The following is a 19,284-nucleotide window of genomic DNA, read 5'->3' as shown; positions in this document are numbered from 1 at the left end:
AGAGAATATCGATTTTATAGTGTTTTTTTTTTTTTTTTTTTTGAACACCGATTTTATAGTGGTTAGTCTACCAATTTAAAGAATATTAAGAAGTTTTACTAAATTAATTGATAAAAAATCAAAACGATGCCCATGTAACATAAAAGAAAGTTTAATATACATTAATACAAATGTAGAATGTGCTTAGAAATTTTTAAACAACACTAAAGATCATAGGCTTCGGTATATAGAGCATTTACCGAAAAACTTAATATTTTCGTAGGGTGACAAAAATTCAAAAATATGACAATACGGTTTTGATGCAGAGTTGCATCATGCACTAACATATGATGATGATCAAAGAGGTTTAGAACCTTTGTTATCTCTGTTTATTTAGAGAATATCGATTTTATAGTGGTTATTCCACTCATTTGGAAAATATATGAAGTTTTACTAAATTAATTAATAAAATTTTAAATGATGTCCATGTACCATGAAAATGAGTTTTACATATATTAATACGAATGTTAAATGTAGTTAGAAATTTTAAATCAACACTAAAGATTATAGGCTTCAGTATATAGAGCATTCATCTAAAAATTCAATATTTTCATAGGGGGTGGTTAACACATAGATTTTGAGAAAAATTCAAAAATATGAAAATACTGTTTTAATGCATAGTTGCATCATGGACTAACATATGATGAAGGTCAAAGAGGTTTGGAACCTTTGTTGTCTCTGTTTCTCAAGAGAATAACAATTTTATAGTGGTTAGTCCACCAATTTAGAGAGTATTATGAAAATTTACTAAATTAATTGATAAAAAATTAAAATGATGTTCATGTATCATAAAAGAGAGTTTAATATACATTAATACAAATGTAGAATGTGTTTAGAAATTTTAAAACAACACTAAAGATCACAGGCTTCAGTATATAGAGCATTTACCGAAAAACTCAATATTTTCGTAGGGGGTTAACATGTAGATTTTGAAAAATATTCAAAAATATGACAATACTGTTTTAATGAATAGTTGCATCCTGCACTAACATATGATGAAGGCCAAATAGGTTTAGAACCTTTGTTATCTCCGTTTTTCTAGAGAATAGCGATTTATAGTGCTTAATCCACCAATTTAAGAAGTATTAAGAAGTTTTACTAAATTAATTGATAAAAAATTAAACAATGCCCATATACCATGAAAAAGAGTTTAATATACGTTAATACAAATGTAGAATATGTTGAAATTTTAAAACAACACTAAAGATCATAGGCTTCAATATTTAAAGCATTTACGGAAAAACTCAATATTTTTGTATGGGTTAACACATGGATTTTTAGAAAAATTCAAAATATCACAATATTGTTTTAATGCATAGTTGCATCATGCACTAACATATGATGAAGGTCAAAGATATTTGGAACTTTTGTTATCTCCGTTTCTCTAGAGAGTAACGATTTTATATTGGTTATTCCACCAATTTAGGGAGTATTATGAAGTTTTACTAAATTAATTGACAAAAAATTGAAACGATGTCCATGTACCATAAAAGAGAATTTAATATACATTAATACAAATGTAAAATCTGCTTAGAAAATTTGAAACAACACTAAAGATCATAGGCTTAAGTATATAGAACATTTCTGAAAAACTCAATATTTTCGTATGGGTTAACACATAGATTTTGAGAAATATTCATAAATATGACAATACTGAATTAATGTATAGTTGCATCATGCGCTAACATATGATGAAGTTCGAAGAGGTTTGGAACATTTGATGTCTCTATTTCTCTAGAGAATAACGATTTTATACTCGTTAGTCCACCAATTTTGGAAGTATTATGAAGTTTTGCAAAATTAATTGATAAAAAAATTAAAATAATGTCCATGTACCATGAAAGAGAGTTTAATATACATTAATACAAATATAGAATGTGTTTAGAATTTTTAAAACAACACTAAAAAATCATAACGATTTTATAGTTAGTCCACCAATTTAGGAAGTATTATGAAGTTTTACTAAATTTATAGATAAAAAATTAAAACGAGAGTTTAATATATATTAATATAAATGTAAATGTGTTTATAAATTTTAAAACAACACTAAAGATCATAGGCTTCAGTATATAGAGCATTTACCGAAAAATTCAATATTTTCATATAGATTAACACATAGATTTTTATAAAAATTCAAAAATATGAAAATATTGTTTTAATGCATAATTGCGTCCTGCATTAACATATGATGAAGTTCAAAGAGGTTTTAGACCTTTGTTGTCTATGTTTCTCTAGAGAATAGCGGTTTTATACTGGTTAGTCAACCGATTAAGGAGTATTATGAAGTTTTACAAAATTAAATGATAAAAAATTAAAACGATGTTCATCTACCATGAAAAAGAGTTTAATACATTAATACAAATGTAAAATGTGTTTAGAAATTTTAAAACAACACTAAAGATCATGACGATTTTATAGTGGTTAGTCCACCAATTTAGAGAGTATTATGAAGTTTTACTAAATTTTAAAACAACACTTAAAATCATAGACTTCGGTATATAGATCATTTACCGAAAAATTCAATATTTTCGTAGGGATTAACACATAGAATTTGAGAAAAATTCAAAAAAATGACAATATTGTTTTATTGCATAGTTTCATCATGCACTAACATATGATGAAGGTCAAAGAGGTTTGAAATATTTTTTTTCTCCGTTTCTCTAGAGAATAGCGATTTTGTAGTGTTTTAGTCCCCCAATATAGAAAATATTATGAAGTTTTAATAAATTTATTGACAAAAAATTAAAACGATGTTCATGTATTATGAAAGAGAATTTAATATATATTAATACATTCCAGCTAAGAATAAAAATGATCCTATAATGAGTGATAACTATGAAGAATAATTTTTCGCTTAAAAATATTAGACGTGTTTTAAGTAAATTATACGAGTTAAAAACCTCGTGCAACTATATAATAAGTTCAACACTTTTTACCAAAAAAAGTTCAACACCGTAACGAATTATAACTTTGCAAAAACTATATTCTGAGTTCCGCCAGAAAATGATAAAAAACGGGAAAGTAGATTCGAATTAATGTGTTGTATAATCATGTTTGAAACAATCATTACAGGATTTTTCGTCTGCATGGGAAATAATGAGATGAAATGATAAACTGTGTGTTCGAACAGTAAGCAACTGATGTTAAAAAAAACATTAAGCAAATGTTTGTTCTGTTACATTTATTTTTACATGAAAGTATTTCCTCTTTTGGCTAAGATGGACCACAAAATTGAGACAGGAACCAAAGCACTCCAATGAAGTATTACAGTAAATTAAATATTAAAGTGCACGTAATTATTAGTTCTTGTCTTCTTGTTTTCGCATTACATCACGGGTTTAGCAATTAGCACATATGAAGATCTCAAGCAATTTGATTAAAAAAAAGAAGATCTCCAAGCAATTTGATACCTACATTTTGTTTTCATGATTGTTTTGACTGAAAAAAATACCTACATTTTACCTAATACAATTCTGTAAATAGTCTCTCTCCATAAAAAATCTCTCTGTAAATACGTTAGGTGCTTCGCAAGCCTAATTGTACCTAGCAATTAGCATATCTACCTAGCAATGTATGAACATTTAAACCTTTAGTATGGAAGGTAAAAGTGTTCAAACAAAAATAATGTATAAAATAGTTTTAAAAATAATAATAAGAATAATAATAACTTACAAAATATTAGTCTGGTTGTCTTAATTAAATAACATCCCAACCGCAAAAAACTATTAAAACTTAACTTAAATAATCTTTTGAACAAAATATTGTGTATATACTTTGGCGGGACCTGCTGACGTACTTCATCCACCCTAATCCCTATGGTAACAGAGAACTGGAACTCGAGTGCCTGAGATACGGACTCATACTTCAATAATTCAATTGTACTTATATTCGGAATTGTTAGGCCATCTTCAAAGGGGGAGCACATGGGGTGTGCTTGGGCTTAATATATTTGGATTTAATCCAAAAGTGGGCTAAGAGCAGTTTGGGAGGACTTGTCGAAGAGCTGTGCTTAAGGGAAGTGCTGGTCGACGTGGCAAGTGTGTATTGGTCGAAAAAATGAAAGGGAACACGGGTTTTTCTTTTTCCCATTTTCTAGGGTTTGCGATCTATCTCTCTGTCTCTCGAATCCACAAACGGCGATGAACGGAAGAAGCCAGTTCCGTTCGATTTCCGACCGAAGCACACCGTGAATCGATCTTTTATCTCCTCCTCATCGATTTAGGTTTGTAGGTATGGGTTAAGCGTTTTAATCGATCTTATCCATTGTTTACGGTTAGATTCTTAACAAAATTTTGTCTCTGATCTTTTCTCTCCTCGTCTCCTCGTCTCCTTCGTTTATCGTTCTCATCGGTTTAGGTTTGTTGGTATGGGTTAAGCGTTTTAATCGATCATATACATTGTTTACGGTTAGATTCTTAAGAAAATAGGAAGTCGATCTTGTTTATGGCTTCGTTTAGGTTCTTAAGAAAATTGGAAGCTTAAGATTCTCTTTTGTTTTGTTTCTGAGGATTGAAGTTGCTGATAGTCAGGCCGAGAGTTAAACCGGCTAAGCAACAACAAACAAGCCTTTATCGAAAGTAAAAGGTTAGTCATATGTTTTTTCAATAGCCAATGCTTGAATTGAGTTGTTGTTGTGTTTAGTTGAATAGTTTAGTTAGCTTTTGATTTCGTCTTTCTCTTCTCGTGTATCAGTTTGCTTTGAGTTAACTAGTTTCATGGTTTAACTCACAAAACTATAAAGTGATATGAAAGCTAAAGTGATATGAAAGCTAACCAACAAAACTTAGACTTAAATGATATTGTAAGCTTTAACAAAACACTCTAATGTTTGCAATAAGTGTCTGAGTTGATGGAAGTAGGTAATGGTTATTAGCTAAGAATTAACTACAACTACTACCATTTAAACCCGAGATTGTGAACTCAATCTCTCTTCATCATCTTCTTCTTTGTATGAAATCGTTTCCTATGGATTCAAACAATAATCCTAGTCAGTCTCAATCATACTTTAGTCTTCTTAACTTCCCTTATGATAGATTCTCTCCCAGTGTAAACTTCTCCTCTTCTCAAACCCAAACCCCTTTTCTTAGTCCACAACCGAGTTCCCAGCCGAGTCAACCTCCTAGTCAAGCAGAAGAGACACCAGAAGAGCGTAGAGAGAGAAGGATATGGTCCACACAAGATGACTTAGTCCTAATAAGTGGCTGGTTAAACACATCGAAGGATTCCATTGTTGGCAATGACCAAAGGGGTGGGTGCTTTTGGAAGCGTATAGCCGATTATTATGCATCAAGTACTCATGTACTTGATGGTGCTGAGCCAAGAAACCATGAGCATTGTAGACAACGGTGGCAAAAGATTTCTCGCGAAGTGAGCAGGTTCTGTGGAACCTATGCAGATGCAAAGCGTGAGAAAGCTAGTGGGATGAATGATTTGGACATTCTGCAGAATGCTCACAAAATCTTCACTTTGCTGTATAAGAAGAAGTTTGGTTTGGAGTATGCGTGGAATGTCCTGTGGTTTGAACATAAATGGAGCGACCACACCCCTATGAACCCAACTCCGAAGACAACCAGCTCTAACAAGAGAAAAGCCGATGATGCAGCACCATCTACAGTATCTGTTGTTGGTGAGCATGAGAGCAGGCCTCCTGGTATAAAGGCCATGAAAAGGTTAAGGAACAAAGGGAAAGACAAGGATGCCCCAGCTTCGAACATTAGTCAGATATGGGAGATCAAACAGAAAGATTTGGACGTGAAGAAAGAACTCCAAAAGATGTCACTTCTTGATACCCTCATTGCCCGCAATGACACTCTTGATGAAGATGAGAAAGTCATTAAAAAGAGCCTAATGCGTCAACTATTTAAGGAACTTTGAACTGTCTGTTGCAAGTTTGTTTGCCTCTGTCTTTGATATGTTTTATGCTTTAGGAAACGAGTCTTGTAATGAACCAGTTTGGTTTCAGGATATGTTTTAATGAATCAGTATTGTCTTCTCTTGTTTTGATGAATTATGTTTTAGTTTCATTCTTGCACAAGTGTAAACTTCTAAACTAATAACAAACTCTGTTTTTTGGTTTCAGGTTGAAGAAGACATGGGACTTGACTCTATCTACGACTATGGAATAAACAGCCCATTACTATGCTCTGCAACTTGGTCTTGCTGAGGTTGGATACACTGGCTGTGAAGAGGAGGCTCAAGCTGAACCTGATTACGGAACACAACTGATGCAGCTCAGGGATCTGCAAAGCCTTGCAGACCAGAGGGTGGTGCACCTGGAGAGGGTTTCAGCTCAGGGATCTGCAAAGCCTTGCAGACCATTGATGTGGCCTTATTGTATTTGCTGCATTGTGGTAGCAATGGCTGTGGCGCTATTGTATTTAGTTTAAGAAGGTGAAATGATCTATTGTATTTTGTGTATCATGTACTGTCAGTTTGGTAATCATGTAGTGACATGTATTTTGTGACATGTACTGTCGGAGTAGCAACTATCACGTGTAGAAGAGAAGAGAATTGTATGTTCATTAGGAAAGAAGAGACTTGTATTTATAGGTATTATAGAAGCTCAATTATTTGGGACAACTCGATGTGATTCTGATTCATAGTGATTCTTCGTTTATAACTACATGCCAACTACATGTGATAGTAGCAACCCAAATAATTGAGCTTCTATAATACCTATAAATACAAGTCTCTTCTTTCCTAATGAACATACAATTCTCTTCTCTCACTTACTCCTTTCTCTATCTTAATAATATTTTGCTTTCATGGCATCTTCTTCCAACAATTTTCACTATCATTATGATGCAAATGATGATAGTTTAGATCAATTTTTTCAAGAGCAATTTGATAAAGAATTAGAAGCTGCTGCAGAGGAAATGCCGGCCGCAAAGAATAAACGTATCTATATCGATAGAAAGCGGGAAGAAGGTCACAATCGGTTATGGAACGATTATTTTAGTGATAATCGACTTACCCGGAGAAGTTATTTCGTAGACGATTTCGAATGAACAAATCATTGTTCTTGCGTATTGTCAATCGTCTCACTGCAGAAGTTCCATATTTTCGACCAAAAAAGGATGCAACCTTCCGGGATGGTGTATCACCGTTACAACAATGTACTGCAGCTATTCGACTATTAGCATATGGGGGTGCGGCGGATGGTGTTGACGAATATATACGTATTGGCGAAACAACGGCTCGTGCATGTTTGGAACACTTCGTCGTCGGAATAGTTGACTTGTTTGGCGATGAATACCTACGCCGACCCACAGAAGATGATCTTCGAAGGCTACTCTTTTATGGAGAACGACGGGGTTTTCCCGGGATGGTTGGCAGCATCGACTGTATGCACTGGAAATGGAAGAATTGCCCAACCGCTTGGAAAGGAATGTATTCACGAGGCACCGATAAACCAACAATTGTTTTGGAGGCGGTGGCTTCAGAAGATCTATGGATATGACACGCATTTTTTGGAGCGCCAGGTACTTGTAACGATTTAAATGTACTTGACCAATCACCAGTATTTAATGACATTATTTACGGTCGAGCTCCCGAACTGAAGTACAATGTCAACGGAAGGGAGTATAATTTGGCTTACTACCTGACGGATGGCATCTACCCCGAATGGGCGACATTTGTTAAATCCATCCCACGACCACAACACCCGAAACATCGTTTGTTTGCAGAACATCAAGAAGGTGTGCGAAAAGATGTTGAGCGTGCATTCGTAGTCCTCCAATCTAGATTCGCGATAATTAAAAATCCATCTCTTTTATGGTCGAAAGGTAAAATAGCATATATTATGCGAGCATGTCTCATACTCCATAATATGATTGTTGAAGATGAACGAGATTCATACACTCTCGAACAAGAATTGGAACAAGAAAATGGAACCGGAACTACTCCGGGTCGTTCATTTTCAGTAAGTATGGCTTCAAATCTCAAGGGTTTTGGTGATGGTCACACAAGAATTCGTGATAGACAGGCACATCACCAATTGAAAGAGGATTTGATTGAGAATATATGGAATAAATTTGGATATTAAAATTTGTATTAATTAAATAAAATGTTTGTTTGTTTAATTAAATAATATGTTTGTTTCATACAAATTTCCAATTGTATTTTGTGTTTCTTTTTTTTTTGGAATCAATTTTAAAATAAGTTTTTTTGTTACATTATTTAATTAATTTTATTTGGTTAAGCACACCCTTAATTAAGTGATCTCCTTTTGAGAATGTCCCATGTTCCTAGCCTAAATACAATATTATACTACTATTTTCACTCTAAGCACACACCTAACTGCTCCCCCTTTGAGGATGCCCTTAGCAACTATACTGAAATTTCTTTATTTATACGTAATTACTTTATAAACTTATATTCAGCTTTTATTTTAAATAAAGTAACCAGTTGATCAATAAAACAAGAAGCTAATGGCAATATATATATATGGATGTGGATAGAGGGGTAATGTTATAACTGTGATACAATCCTCATGACATGGATTACTAATTACATAGGATACATTATATAGAGGGGGCTCCACTTGGCGGTAGGCATATGGCTGATCGGAACCGGACCACTGCAGTTTTGAAAGTGTCTGTGACAGCTATGTGAACTGTTTCTTTTAGCGGGATTCTGCTCCAGATCTTTTGTGCAAACGGACACAGGAAAAAGATATGGATAGGAGATTCAATACTCTTGCACCGAGGGCATTTGACTTCTGTGGTGACTCCTCTTCTTTGGAGATTTTCTCTCAGTGGCAGAGCATCTTGGAGAATCGACCAAACCCCTCTTGGGCTTGGGCTGTCTTTTTGGCTCTTTTAATTAAATATTTCTGTGACATAAAAAAAAAGAGGGGTCAATTTTTCATGTGAATCTATAGAGACTGTACAAACTCTAGTAGGACTGTAAGAGTTAAATTGAAGTCACTTTACAACTGCAAGTCTGCAAAGTACTTAAGTTCTGAAGATCTCCATCGGGATTCTCAGGTGACGTCGTCATGATAACGTCGTTTTGGTTCATTTCTATGGAGTATAAAAGAAACGAGAATCAACATTATTATTATTTTTTTCCGTCAAACATTACTTCATATAAAATAGAAACTTAGATGACAAGGTTTTCTCTCATAAAAGAAGAGTTTTGGAATTAGAAAAGTGCCTCTTTAGCCAAACGGTCAGCAGCTGTATTACAACGCCGAGGATCGAACTTAAAACACGATAGAAGAGAAGGAATTGCTCAACGCACTTATGTCATGGAGAATTCCTTGGAGCGCAATCACAAATGTATTTCTTGTGATCAGATTGATCAGGCCTTTTGAATCTGAGCAACATATTAGGTCCTTGATGTTAAGAGATTTCGCAGCTACGATTGCTGCCTTGAGAGCCAGAGCTTCTGCCACAAGGGCCGAGGCCACCGTAGCACAAGATATCGAAATTCGCAGGAGAGTAGCACCGGCAGAGTCTGAGCATATCCATCCCCATCCTCCTGCATAAGAGGCACTATTCCAAGCTGCATCTGAAAAACAGAGAAACGAATTCTCCGGCGGTTGAGTTTGAGTAGCGTTGTTAATGGAGCAGTCGTTAGGCGAACCAGTGGGGGTTTGGTGTGTGCAGTCGAGTCTTGCCACTCTCTCGCATGCTTCAACGCTTTACCTAACACCTCTGTTTCAGAAAAAGACTTATCCTCAAACATAAATTGGTTTATGCTAGTCCAAAGTACCCACAAAAGCCACGGGTACAAGGGGTTAGTCATGCCCACTGGTGGGAGTTGTATCATCCTGGTGCAGGCCTTTAGTAATTCATCAATTGATCTCACCGCCAAGGTCCCATGAACAAATATCGATGGGACTTTCTCCCAGACTTTTCTTGCAAATGGGCAGAGGAACATTACATGGATAGTGGATTCCATCTCACCACACCTCTTGCATTTTCCTTCTACCATTATTCCTCTCTTAAGCAAAGCTTCTCCCACATCAATGGCGTTATTCTTCAATTTCTAGAGAATCAACGTTATCATGTTTGAATTTTTCTGCACAAATCTTTTACTTACCGATAATCCACTGAATTTGCCGTCAGTTAACATAATCGCGTTTCTCATTCTACAGATAACTCCGTACTTTAATATATTCATTTCCCCCACACGCTATAATATAATTATAATTATCTTCCCTTAATTTGCTTATCAGTCATGACTAATTTAACATTTACCCAAAAAAACTGTAATTAATTGGGAAAATGTGTATACAAATCCCTTATATATTATTTGTAAAACATTACAACTTCTTTTTGTAGCCACATGTCATCACTAGGATGATTCTTAGAATTATTAGAGAAATAAGTTGGTCCATCTAATTATATAATAAGTTTTTTATTAAACTAACCATAAATTCATTATTAATATCATTTATTATTTCCTTAAATAAAGATTACGGAATTGCCTAATGTGTGTAAAGTATATATGACAATTAATGATTTTGAATAATAAAGATCTATAAAAAATATATCTTCTATCAAATTTGTTTAATTTTTAAAATATTAAAATATTTTTTTTAAAAAAACAATAACCATATTATAAAAATTTAGATTTTTCTGCATATGTTATATTTTGAATTTTAAAAAATGACTATAAATTACTAAAACTGTTAAAAATCTCACATTCAAATTTTGCGATCCATGGTTTAAAATTTTTGTTATGACAAAATACAAATGATTACAAAATCATATAAGTAAAAGTCTAATTTAATTAATCATTAAGATTTAAAAATATATATATATATATATATATATATATATATCATTCTAAATTAAACTATAAACCATATTGAATAAATAAATATTTTAGTTTCAAAATTTACTTTGAATAATTTTTTTTGATAAATGTTTTTAAATTATCAATTACTAAAATTATTAATCCCACAATGAAAATTTTGTTATCAGTAATTTAAAGTTTTTGCTATTAAAAATACACATGATAAAAAAACATATGAGTAAAAAGCATCATTTAAAAAAAAATAGACATTAATATTAAAAATATACTATGTATGTTAATATCATTTAAATTTAATTACATATCCTATCAAATATTTTTTTAAAAATGTTTGGATTAATAAAATTGATTTATACGTTCGCACCAATTTAATTATATATGTAATAGTTACTGACTTTTAATTATTTAATATATATTTATTATTTCATAATATGTAAGAACATATAATACATAAAATAATTTATATATATAATGTTTATCCCGCGCAAGGCGCGGATCTTAATCTAGTATAAATTATTGCTCCTTACAATATCACACTACGTAAAATAGAAACCATATTTCATGATACTAAGACCATCTCCAATGTATTCCTCTATTTTTTCATCTATAATAGGGAAACTCTATAATAGAGGTGAGTTTGTCTCCAATGTATTCCTCTATTTTCTCCTCTAAACAAGAATATTTTTAAGAGATTCTTTTTAATTTTACAATTGACAGCCTTTTCACTTATAAATGTTGAAAATTAACTCATTCATTATATCTTTTGGAATTTTTTCATAAAAATGAAATATTATTTAATTTAAACATTTAATTACAAAAACATTAAACAAAAATAATAAGGCAAAGTAGACATTATCTAACCATCATTATTATTATATTTTTCTCATAAATAATCAACTGATGCATTATGAAATGAGATTTTTTTTTTTATCTTTGATATTTTTCAATCGACTTAAAAATTCTTGAAATCGGTTATCTTCATCATCTGATATTTGAATCTACCAGCAATAAAATCAACAAGTTCCATGTCCATCCATTTCGTTTGGACAATATTCTAACGATCTTTTTAGATCCGGAAGTAATTTACCAGAATATTAAGTTGTTTTAATATGTTATATTGATTATATTTAAGTTCAACTTAAATATGTTATCAATATGTAAAATATATGAGTAATTTTTAATAAGTAAACTATAATTAATAACTTTAGTTTTAAATATAAAATTTAAGTATTATTTGTTAAAAAATTGACTTTCAAATAAAATAAAATATTATTTATTTATTTTATTTATAACTGTAATAATTAAGAATATTATGTAAACAAAAATAATTGGGTTTTATATGTAAAAATAATGTATTTCTACATAAACATGTATTTTAGTTATAATCATAAAAAGTTAAAAGACTATTATGTAAATAAAAAAAATATGTCTTTATTATAGAGAAATGCTATTTCTTCCCTTAAATATAGAGAAGAAAATAACAATCTCTATTTTAGAAGAAGAAATAGAGGTGAAATATAGTAGATTTTACTTTATTATAGCGTATAAAGGTAAATATAGAGATGAGTTGGAGATACACTAATACCATATTTTGGCACAAGAAAAAAAACTTTGGCCCTTTTATTAAAATATAAAAAAATATATCCAACTCACATTCTTAAAGTAAAAATCACATCAGTCATTAGATGCTTTTTCATTTAGGTTATGAATGGAAGGGCATGACGAGCGCAATTCTCCTGCATGTGCAGTTTTTCCGCAATACAATCACTATTCACGTTTTTCTGTTTGCAAAAGCAGTTTAAGCGGAAGATATGCATGGAGTTCAATATTTTTGTCTTTTTGTGGAAAAAACGGAAGATCTGCATGCAGATATCATCCGCTAACATTTGGTAGTTTTGATCTGCTTTTTTTTTTTTTTTTGATAATAAATAATTTTGTTACAAACACTTAACTTTAAAATATATTTATCTTATTTTATAAATAATGTACAATGATTATCTCAAACTATATAGTTTACACTAATAGTGTTTGCGTTGTTTTAAAATTATAAACATGACGTTTAATCGCCGACAAAACACAACATTTTCAAAGGAAAAAAATATAAATCTTCCTACATAAATATCAATAAGGGTAAGCAGTTAATACTTTTTATGTTTTAAAATAGTTAATATATAGATAAATGATTGAAATTTTGTAAATATGTCCCGTTTGAACTGATTTTACCTTTCGAAGCCTTGGATATATGGACATATACTTGTATAATAGCTCGTAGATCAAGTTACGCAGACGCTTTAAATTAGATTAATAAATGGTCATATCATTAAAATGACAAATTCCCACCACATGTTTACGACTATTATGTTATGTTCCATCAAATCCAACTTACTACCTATGTGAAATGCTAGCTGATTTGATCTTTCGTAAATTTGTATAACTTATTTCTTAATATTCTGACAACATAATCAAGCTACAAGTTGCATTGATTGAGCACACAACTAAATATTGTGAGGACAATACACAATGTCGAAAAAATGTTATATATTTTTCAAAAAAATTAAAATGTATTATCATATGAAAAGCCTTTTGTGAATGTTATATTTTTTCATATTTTTTAAAATGTATTATCATATGAAAAGTATTTTGTGAATTACATATACATCCAAGTACGAAAGAATATTTGCTACTTTTTATGTGTAGAAGAATATATTAATTTTTTTTTTTTTTTGATAAAGGGCTTAGAAGAATATATTAATTGCTATAGATATTTAACTAAAACGTGCAAAACGCTACAGAACTAAGAACAAATTGGGATTTATTTCTGTTAATCATGAATATCATCATAATGCATTACTTTCCTTGGATGTGGTGTGGTTGCGTATGTTTTTAATTCAAAATAAAAGTTACTTGCGCATAACAAGTTTATAGTTAACGAAGTTCGTAAAAGTAACTAGGAATTCCTTTATTTTTGTACAACTTAAATACATAGAAGTAATTAAACAATGTCATATTTTTTCTTTGATAAGATGATCTTCTTATTTAATCTTATCCCGAGAAAATAAAGGGGTTAATATATTGTTTTTCAAAGAGGATTACAGAATGGGGCCCAAGGGGATAGTTACACAGAATCACTTTGATGGCGTAACCTGTTATGTTGCGTGACTCCTGGGCGCTGTATTCTGTATTACGCTATCTTCCACGCTTTACTTTTCCTTTTTCACTTCGCAAATTGATTATAATTTATTTAGTCGATAGATTGATATACTATTTTACAGCATTAAGACTCGAAGTTACAATATATTTTGAATGAATCAAAGAGTTTCAGCTCAAATCTACAACGAAGAGTAGATTATGCTCGATTAAAACCTAATAAAGATTTAAATATATAAGATTCCATGACAGCAATAGCACCAGTGGTCTAGTGGTAGAATAGTACCCTGCCACGGTACAGACCCGGATTTGAATCCCTGCTGGTGCATGCATCTTCATTTTTATATTTCACAAAATTAATATAGCAAATCTTTACGTTTTACATATGCCACTTTCTCGACTCAGGGCATCTCTAACCTATAACACCATTTTAGTGTCAAAACTACACTATTTTAATGTAGTTTTAGCACCAAACTTTTTTGAGTCTCCAACCACAACACCAAATATTACATTAAAAAAGAATATTCTTTATTATTGTATTATTAATCAAGATTCTCTTAGTTTTTAATAGTTTTAATAAATATTAATTATTTTTATGACTAAAATATTTAAATTAATATTAAAACTGTAACTAAAAAAATTTCTATTTCAAATGTTTAAATTAATCTTTAATGTATCTTAATTTTATATATATAAAAATTAATATTTCATCCAATTGTAAAATAATCATAGAAATCAAATGTAACCAAGCATAATTAAACAATGTATATAATAAACAGTCTTTATGTAAATAAAAAAAATTAAAAAAAAAACTTTTGCCGTTGATACAGTGTTATACCAAATATAATGTGACAATGTAGCAAAAAACAAAATCACACTAAAATGCAGTTGCATATGCCGTTCGGTTGGAGAAAAGAAACATCACATGCTATTTTGACGTTTTACCGTGCCGTTGGACTTGGCCTTTAGTTTTAAATGCATAATTTAGCAAGAAATATCCCAAAGAGCATTTTTATCGCTGCATTCTTAAGTGTATTGTTAGGATAATTGTAATTAAAGAAAAATCAAATACATAAAAAAGTTAGAAAGAGAAGTGGAAAAAGTTTTTATTTTGCTACGGTAGAAAACGTCTCTAACCCACTTCTTCTACCTGTCAAGGTATGTATAGCTTAGACATTTTATTTACATTTAAATTTAATTGTTTAAACATAATCAAATAAAATAATAATAATGATGCTCCTAATGTATTAATGATTTCTTTCTTTTATCATTTGCCTGCTAACCGGAAGTGCACTGGACCAATTTGGATCAAGAAAGATTCTTCTTTTCAGAATCTCGAGAAGAGAATTAAAGAACGTGTCATCATCGTTAGCAGTTCTCCCGACGTAAGATCCGCATGCATGAAACAAGTTCCTAAATTAATATGTTAACATAATAAAAAAACAGTCGTTTGTTTATATTGAATATTTGCATCATCGTTATTTTAAAACATGAAGTACTTGTTTAATTAAGTGTTCTAAGATAAACTAAAATTCACAAATATACGTTCTAAGTTATTAAATAAAATATGATCAATTTCCATAGGGGATTTTAATTACTTTTCCCATGATTTATTACATTATTTTGCAAGTTTGGTTGAGAAATTTAGCCCGCACTTTCAATTTATTAATTAGCTTGTCCCCAAACTCCTTGATTTTAAATCCAAACAATAAACACAATTCACAAACCACGTTTAGCTAATTCTATCAACTTAATTTCATCGTTGCAGTCGTGTATTATACTCCCTATTTATTATAAAATACTTTTTAAAAACATAATAATTTTCTTAATCTTCGCGATTTTAGTCAAAACTACTTATATTATGAAACGGAGGGAGTATTATTTTTACTCTCACACGAGCATCAACTACGAAACCCCGTTGGAACTTGTTACTGATGCATTTTATTTGGAGAAAGAACCTGAATTTGACGATTTTCGAAGCCTTAAAAAGGAAAAAGATTTTTGAACTACATGCTTTCACATCTCCAAACTTTAATATCAAAGCAAAAATATTGAAGCTGCGAAAGAAAAAAGTATTTTGCATTGAATGAAACGTCTCGTTCATTGCGATCAGATATTAGAAAGGTCAAGTTCAATGTTGTTGCCGACAATATGAAAGAGATAAGGTAATGTGTTTTTTTTCTTTGACTATATGGATGGATCTTGTTTCTTCACTAACTGTCACGTGAAAGTGATATAAATCCAACGAACCGTTCACTCATCCTTTCAAGTGTTCGTTAGCTATCCATTTTGGATATTGTATTTTTGTGTCCTGGAGTTACTCTCAGTCGTAGCAATGTGGTGGCAACTACTGACCTCAAATAAAGTTTGGTTCGCCACCTTCTGTTCGATCATCACGTGTCGATCGTTTTATCAGACACCTAAAGTGGGAGTTGTGTGTACGTAAACGGATGTATAGATTCCACTTACTTTGTAATTTATTACGTATTGAAACTTTTTTTATCAACAAATATAGCTGTAAAAGATTTTAGTTATTTAGAAATAATATACATTAATGGTGAACAGTTAAAATGTTGGTTGGTGAGGGATAAAGGTACAAAATATATCGATCATAAAATAGCAATATTTGTTGTGTAGATTATTTCTATCAATGACATAATTTAAAAATTGTTATTTTTCTATTTTAAATCATTTTCCTATTTTAAATTATTTAGAAATATTACATAAACGATTCTAATAATTCTATCACCTTATCTTATGAAAATACACGTTTGATTGTGCCACTCCGAATCGCTATATAAGATCTATGTTCGATGATACACCATGCACCATACTGAAGATTTTTTAGAATTTTTTTACCATAATCTACATAATTTGCATTTTCCAGAATTTTAGTCCAAAATCTCGAGGTGTAGAATCATTAATCACTCTTAGTCAAACTGGTGGACTAAGGTATTTTCCATCTATTTTAAATCATTAAGTAATAAAAATGGTATCAATCACCCATAAATATTTAAATGTCATTAGCAACTAATTCGATTATCATTTTTAAAATCTGAGGGCGATCCACACTTTCAGTTCCCTTCTCGACTCCTCTTCCGTATGCATAATCGTATAAACTGATAAGTACACACATATTTGATAACCCTCTCCATATATACAGAGTGCGTATAGTACACGTACGGATTCGTGGGTTTAGGTTAGAAGTGGTTTTGGAGAGACAATGGAGGGAAGAACGGAAAAGGCTTCCTCTTCTTCTTCCTCGTTAACCTCTGAGCTTTTTGGTTCCAAAGTAAATCCTTTGCCTTCCTCGTCCTCTTTCAGATCCATTTTCCCCCCTCCTTCTAAGGTGAATCTCCTTTCTCCAAAATCTATGATTTTACAAATAATTCTTTTTTTTATAGGAATTTAATATGTTGGTGTTTGACCTCTGGATTTTTTTCATATTAATCTTATTTTCTGTTTCTATTTCGATTAATCGTTGGAGATTTCTAATTTCCTTGAGAATGGAATGTGAGATTTTATGAAACTAGGATTATTCTGATTCGATCGTATCGCAATTGATTGATTTAATTGTGATTTGTGTTTCCAAATTATGGATTAATTTCAAAACGGAAAATTTAAATTCATTAAAGACCCACACAACCCTTAACTAAGAATAAGAACACCTAAGGAGAAGAGGAGTCTACATGATCGTGGCTTGTAGAACAAGTTAGAAATTTATGGGTTTGTTTTGTCTCAGGTTATGGGAAGAGAATCTATGCAACAAGACACTGTGACTGCTGGCTGGAATGAGAAATCCTCCAAGATTGGTAATCTAGTTTAATACTACACAACATGATCCTTGAGAAGTCTTTGTTGATCAAATTAAGTCTTGTTCCTTTTTGTGTGTGTTTTAAAGGGTTTTTGGATATTATTATTATTTTGCAGGTGATGATGTTGATAGACAGAGAGAAGAACAAGATAACCTTGGTTCAGTTTATCAGGATCAGAGAGTGCAACCTTGTCATCTGAGTTCTTCCATCTATTATGGTGGCCCCGATGTTTATTTCCAGTCTCAGGATTCGAGCTCAAACTCTACGGTAATCTATTTAGTCTCTGGATAAAATCTTGAAACTCGATCTTTTGAATCTTTTAAAGGTTAAGTCTCGTGAAACTTTTGATGAGTTTGAAGGGTTTCTTTTCGTTTTCTAGGAGAACAAGAGAGAGGGGGGCGGAGATGATTCAGGAAGTGCTTCAAGAGGAAATTGGTGGAAAGGTATCATATTCCAATTTTCTATCATTTTGTTTTGTTCCCTTCAATTCTTGTTTCCTTCACTAACTCTTCTTGAAAACTTACAGGAACTCTGTATTATTGAGTAGAGATCTCTTTTGCTACTTATGCCAATGTTATACTACAAAAACAAGGTATAATTAATAAACCCTGGTTTCCCCAACCAAACGATCCTGGTGCAGTTTTAAGATGCAAGAGCATGTTTATTGTAGGTCTTTTAGGTTGAGGTTCTTAACGTAATATAAGACACGGTCTCTTAGCTTTTAACTAAAAAAGGTAAGAGACGTCTCTTATATCTTTTATTTAAAAGATGTCTCTTGATTTTTTTAGTTAAAAATTAAGAGATAGTATCTTATATTATGCTAAGAACCCCAAACTAAGACACATGCAATAAATATGCTTTAATACTTGATCATGGGTCGGTTCGTTTTTGGATTTTGCAGGTACATATAGGACCAAAAAAATAGAGTCCCCTTGGAGTGGATCAGTACGTTTTAGTAACTTCTCATCTTATTATTACAACAAGTATGGAAGAAGTTTGAAGGTAGCTGCTACAAAAGAACAGGGGAGTTTTGGTCCTTGTGTTCTTGTCGTGGTTTAGTAATTTACCCGGTTGGATTTCTATTTTCCTTAAACGTACCTATAGATAAACCGTTTATGATTTTGTATAATCTATACTATTATTTATGAAATGATTTTGCTTACTTGTCGGCTTTTCTATAATATTAGATGATTTTGCTTATTTGTCATTATTTATTGCTTATTTGGCATATTTTCCATAATTTTAGGTAATTTGTTTATTTGTATATTTTAATGATTTTAGTTTTGTTTATTTGTCATATTCTCCATAATATAGGTTATTTATTTATTTTTCATGTTCTTCATAATTTTAATTGGTAATTTTATTTATTTTTCTTATTTTTAAATAATTTAGATGGTAATTTTAATTTTGGTTACTTGTCATGTTCTCCATGATTTTAGGTTATTTTGCTTATTTGCATTTTTTATTATTTTTAAAAGCTTATTTTTCATATTTCATAATTTAGGTTGAGTCATTAGTT

The 19,284-nt window shown here is 31.3% G+C and overlaps 2 protein-coding genes across 3 annotated transcripts; both read left to right on the top strand.

The window, feature by feature from the left end:
• Nucleotides 1-5,004: 5,004 nt before the first annotated feature.
• Nucleotides 5,005-6,202, top strand: LOC106362080 (glutathione S-transferase T3-like). Its single transcript, XM_013801900.2, has 3 exons — nt 5,005-5,868; nt 5,967-6,020; nt 6,119-6,202. The coding sequence occupies exons 1-3, from the start codon at nt 5,005-5,007 to the stop codon at nt 6,200-6,202; spliced, it is 1,002 nt and encodes a 333-aa protein (XP_013657354.2).
• Nucleotides 6,203-16,880: 10,678 nt separating this feature from the next.
• On the top strand, nt 16,881-18,927 carry LOC106377199. Of its 2 annotated transcripts, XR_002656307.2 has the most exons (7): nt 16,881-17,299; nt 17,693-17,762; nt 17,881-18,032; nt 18,145-18,208; nt 18,292-18,357; nt 18,436-18,499; nt 18,667-18,927. XR_002656307.2 is itself a non-coding variant. In XM_013817384.3 (6 exons), exons 1-5 carry the CDS (start codon nt 17,174-17,176, stop codon nt 18,306-18,308), a joined length of 429 nt encoding a protein of 142 aa, XP_013672838.1. In that variant the 5' UTR covers nt 16,885-17,173; the 3' UTR covers nt 18,309-18,357; nt 18,667-18,927. The 2 variants fall into 2 exon arrangements, 1 of the variants encoding a protein (XP_013672838.1); XM_013817384.3 differs by lacking the exon at nt 18,436-18,499 and having other exon boundaries at nt 16,885-17,299.
• The last annotated feature ends 357 nt before the right edge of the window (nt 18,928-19,284 follow it).

The sequence above is a fragment of the Brassica napus genome, chromosome C3 (genome assembly GCF_020379485.1).
Source record: "Brassica napus cultivar Da-Ae chromosome C3, Da-Ae, whole genome shotgun sequence".
In the NCBI taxonomy this organism is placed as follows: domain Eukaryota; kingdom Viridiplantae; phylum Streptophyta; class Magnoliopsida; order Brassicales; family Brassicaceae; genus Brassica; species Brassica napus.
The sequence above is the reverse complement of the archived record's forward strand: the minus strand, read 5'-3'. Positions and strand labels throughout refer to the sequence as shown.